Here is a 3,493-nt window from a genome sequence, read left to right on the forward strand (position 1 = left end):
AGCCTGTCTGGACACTCCTATCCGGACAGACTGACCCCAGACTTAGTATATGCTAAATCTGGCCTCACTCTGTCCCCTGACCTTAAGTCTACATCTCCTCAACAGCCTCTGGGGTCTCCGCACCGCCCCCAACAGTGGGAAGTAACCTAGCGCGGGGAGGGGGGGGGAAGGCAGGGGAGGATCATTCTCAGGCACAGGAAGCAGCAGGATCAACAATCCACAGGTGGAAGAGGGTCTTGGCTAGTTTATTTTCTCTCTGGAGGGGTCTTCAGGGAGAGCAGTCCCGGCTGCTCAGGCTGCGGAGAGAGAGCAGGGTCAGGACCCAGCTCGGTACAGAGGACCTCAGGGCTGGAGGTCAGAGAGCCGATGTCCCAGTTGGGAGCTGGGAGGGTCCATACTGTGCCGTTCCGGGGCGGGCCAGGAGGGGAAGGGTGGGGCGGGGCAAGGGAGGATCCGCACCAGGAGGGGAGGAGCACCTCTTGCTGAACTGTGGCTGGGAAGGGTCCTGGTCTGAGTCTGAGTCCGAGTCCCAGGAGGGGAAGAGAGGGCTCAGGCATCGGTGCCCCTTGTGGCCTGCAGGAGGGACAGGTGCAGTTCTGGTCTTTTACCCACAAACCCTGAATGTGACCCTTGAGTGGCATCATGAGCAAGGACCAGCGGCCCTTGATTATGTCACTTGAACGTGACCCGACATGATACCAAAGTATGACCTCAGTGACCGATGAATTTTACCCCACTGATCCTTTACAAAGATCCCATTGACCCTGAGTGACCCCTGGATGGAAATCCTTAATACGACCCTAGAACAAGACCCAACAGCTGTGACCCTCAAATATGGCCTCTGAACATGACCTCTATGTGTGAAACTGGAGAATGAACCCCCCCCACACCCCAAAGGGCACATCATCCCCCTCACCCCTGAGGTTTGAGGCCCTGGGGTGGCCCCCTGCGGACATGGCGAAGAGATCAAAGGAGTTTTGCAGCAGATGCACCGCGGACCTGCAGGGAGATGGGGAGCTGGGGGCCCTGGCAGACTCCTGGCTGCTCAGGGCTGGGTCAGGGGGGTCATGGTGGGGACAGAGGTAGAGGTGAGTTCTGGGAGGAGAGGGACGTCTGGACTCAGGTGGGCTCCACGTTCTGGTGGTCGGTCGCTGCTTGATCTGACTGGTGGGAGGGCGGGGCGGATGAGGGTCAGAGATTAGAGTGGGAGCAGGGCATCACCATATGTCACTCAGCTCCTTTTGGAGGTCATCCCTCCAGGAGCCACTGCCTCCTGGTGGCATCTTCTCAGTCTCCGGCCAGTTGGATGTCTCATGCCCCTGCTGCTTCATCTTGGTCAGGACCTGGGGCCGGGGTGGGGATGGGGGGTGGGAGATGTGTGTGAGAAAACAATAGTACTAACAATGACGATGGTGAAAAACGTCCACTATAGAGCACTTATTATACGTCAAGCTGCCCTCAAAGTGTTTAACATTCAGTTCATGCAGCTACTTCTTCAGGTAGGGACGGGTTGTTATACCCATTATATGGATGAGGAAACTGAGGCCCAGAGAGATGAAGTGCCTTGGCCATAGTCACAGAGCAGTAGGTGGCAGAGCTGAGATTTGAACCCAGGCCTTCCAGCTCCAGTCCGATGGTGGGGACCGATAGAGATTCCCCTGTCCCCCACTCCCACGGGGTCCTATCTTCTCTGCTCACCTTGCGGCACTTCACCTGCGTCTTCTGCATCTTCTGGATGTTCATCAGGTTCTCTGTGATCTCATCCTCCTGAGCCTCTGTAGGGGGAGGGGACTCAGGGGGGCCAGGGCTGCAGAAGGACCCCCCTCCTGGCTGTGGGCTCCGGGCACTCACGGAGCTTCTGATAGATGAAGGTCACCTCCTCCCGCACCAGCTCCAGCTCCTCCCATAGGAACTTCTTGCTGAGGGGACAGTGCAGCCTAGACCCACAGTCCCTGCTCAGCCTTGGTCTCCTATTTCCTGACCTTCTGCCCTCCCGTTTGCCAACCTCACTCCTCAAGCTTCCTCCCACTCCCACATTCCCGTCTGTTCAACCACCCATTCCCCCGGGGCCTGTCCCTTCCCCCAACCTGCGAGTCCCCCTTGCCCCCCACCTCCAGTCCTTCCCTCTCGTCCTCTCCTTCTGACCTCCAGCCTCTGATTGCGTCAGCCTCTTGTTGCCTGGCCTCCATCGCCCCACTTTCTGCCCCTCTGGTCTCCCATACTCTCCCACCCTCAGTCTCTCCTCCCTCCGGCTTCCTGTGTCACCTCCAGTTTCCTGATCCCCTGGCCTCTCTCCCCATCCCATCTCCAGCTTCCTGTCTTCCCTGCCTTCCGGCCTGCAGCTTCCCACACCGCCTCCCTACTGCTTCACTGCCTCCTCATCCCCTGGTCTTTTTTTTTTTTTTTAATTTTTAATGTCTTATTTATTTCTGAGACAGAGAGAGAGAGACAGTGTGAGCAGGGGAGGGTCAGAGAGAGAGGGAGATACAGAATTGGAAACAGACTCCAGGCTCTGAGCTGTCAGCAAAGAGCCCTATGCGGGGCTAGAACCCACGAAACGTGAGATCATGACCTGAGCTGAAGTCGGACGCTTAACCGACCGAGCCCCCCAGGCGCCCCATCCGCATCCCCTTGTCTTGTCGCCCAAGCCTTCCACAGTCCCCAGTCCTCCTTACTCAGGCCTCTCCCACCTGCCTCAGCCCCTCTCCCTGGCTTCCCTTCCCTCCCACAGCTTGCAGGCTGCACTCCTGACCATGCCCACCTGTCCCGGATCTCCTGGGCCAGCAGCTGCAGGCAGCGAGTGGTGCGGGCCCTCTGTACCTCCTCACTGTCACGCAGGGTCTTCTGTAGCCCTTGAAGGCCTTGAGCCAGGGCCCCGTGCAACTCCTGCCGCCCCTGCTCCACGACCCACTTGCGTCCCTCCTCTTCTGCCTCGCGGCTCATGGGTCTCAGCACCTCTGAAGATTAAGTTGGGGTCTTGACTGAGCCGCACACACACCTGCACCCAGCTTTGAACCCAGCTTGCCCTAACCCTGGCCAGACCCTGACCCTGACCCTAGACTCACCCACCTTCTTTCACCTTGGGCTAACCCAGCTGACCCCAACAGGACCAGCCTCCTGCCTGACTTTGACCTTTGGCCAGTCCTCACCTTCAAGCTGCTGGATCTTGATTTGCTGCAGGCAGCTCTCCTTCTCCAACATGGTCACGGAGTGGTTTAGGAACTCAAAGGCCTGCGAGGAGGAGGTCAGGCTTGGGGACAGGGGCAGGGAGGGGGTGGACAGGGCCAGAGGTTGCTGAGGGCAGGGCAGAGGTGACTCACACCTTGGTCTGGGCATGTAGCTGGGTCTTGAGTGACTCTAGTTCGCATCGCAGGTGCTTCTGGGAGTCAGGAATCATCATGGTGGACTTAGCTATGAGCAGAGGTGGGGGTCAGCCAAGGTTAGGAGGGGTGGCGGCAGGGGCAAGGTCAGGTCAGGGGTCAACAGAAGCTCG

General features: G+C 58.6%; 1 protein-coding gene across 4 annotated transcripts in view; it reads right to left on the reverse strand.

Annotated features, from left to right (window-relative positions):
- Positions 1–229: 229 nt before the first annotated feature.
- Positions 230–3,493, reverse strand: part of CCDC159 (coiled-coil domain containing 159) — a 6,241-nt gene continuing 2,977 nt past the window's right edge. For 2 of the 4 annotated variants that reach the window (XM_077768009.1, XM_077768008.1), the window contains exons 5-13: positions 3,323–3,411; positions 3,150–3,231; positions 2,762–2,957; positions 1,852–1,937; positions 1,699–1,775; positions 1,222–1,343; positions 917–999; positions 477–573; positions 230–296 (exon numbers count right to left, since the gene is read on the reverse strand). In XM_077768009.1, coding sequence (XP_077624135.1) covers positions 269–296; positions 477–573; positions 917–999; positions 1,222–1,343; positions 1,699–1,775; positions 1,852–1,937; positions 2,762–2,957; positions 3,150–3,231; positions 3,323–3,411 — 860 coding nt within the window. In that variant the 3' untranslated portion in view covers positions 230–268. Of the gene's footprint in view, positions 297–459; positions 574–916; positions 1,000–1,221; positions 1,344–1,698; positions 1,776–1,851; positions 1,938–2,761; positions 2,958–3,149; positions 3,232–3,322; positions 3,412–3,493 lie in introns of all 4 variants that reach the window. The other 2 variants (XM_077768012.1, XM_077768011.1) reach the window with 2 other exon arrangements.

This window comes from Crocuta crocuta, unplaced genomic scaffold (assembly GCF_008692635.1).
Source record: "Crocuta crocuta isolate KB4526 unplaced genomic scaffold, BGI_CrCroc_1.0 scaffold115, whole genome shotgun sequence".
NCBI lineage: Eukaryota > Metazoa > Chordata > Mammalia > Carnivora > Hyaenidae > Crocuta > Crocuta crocuta.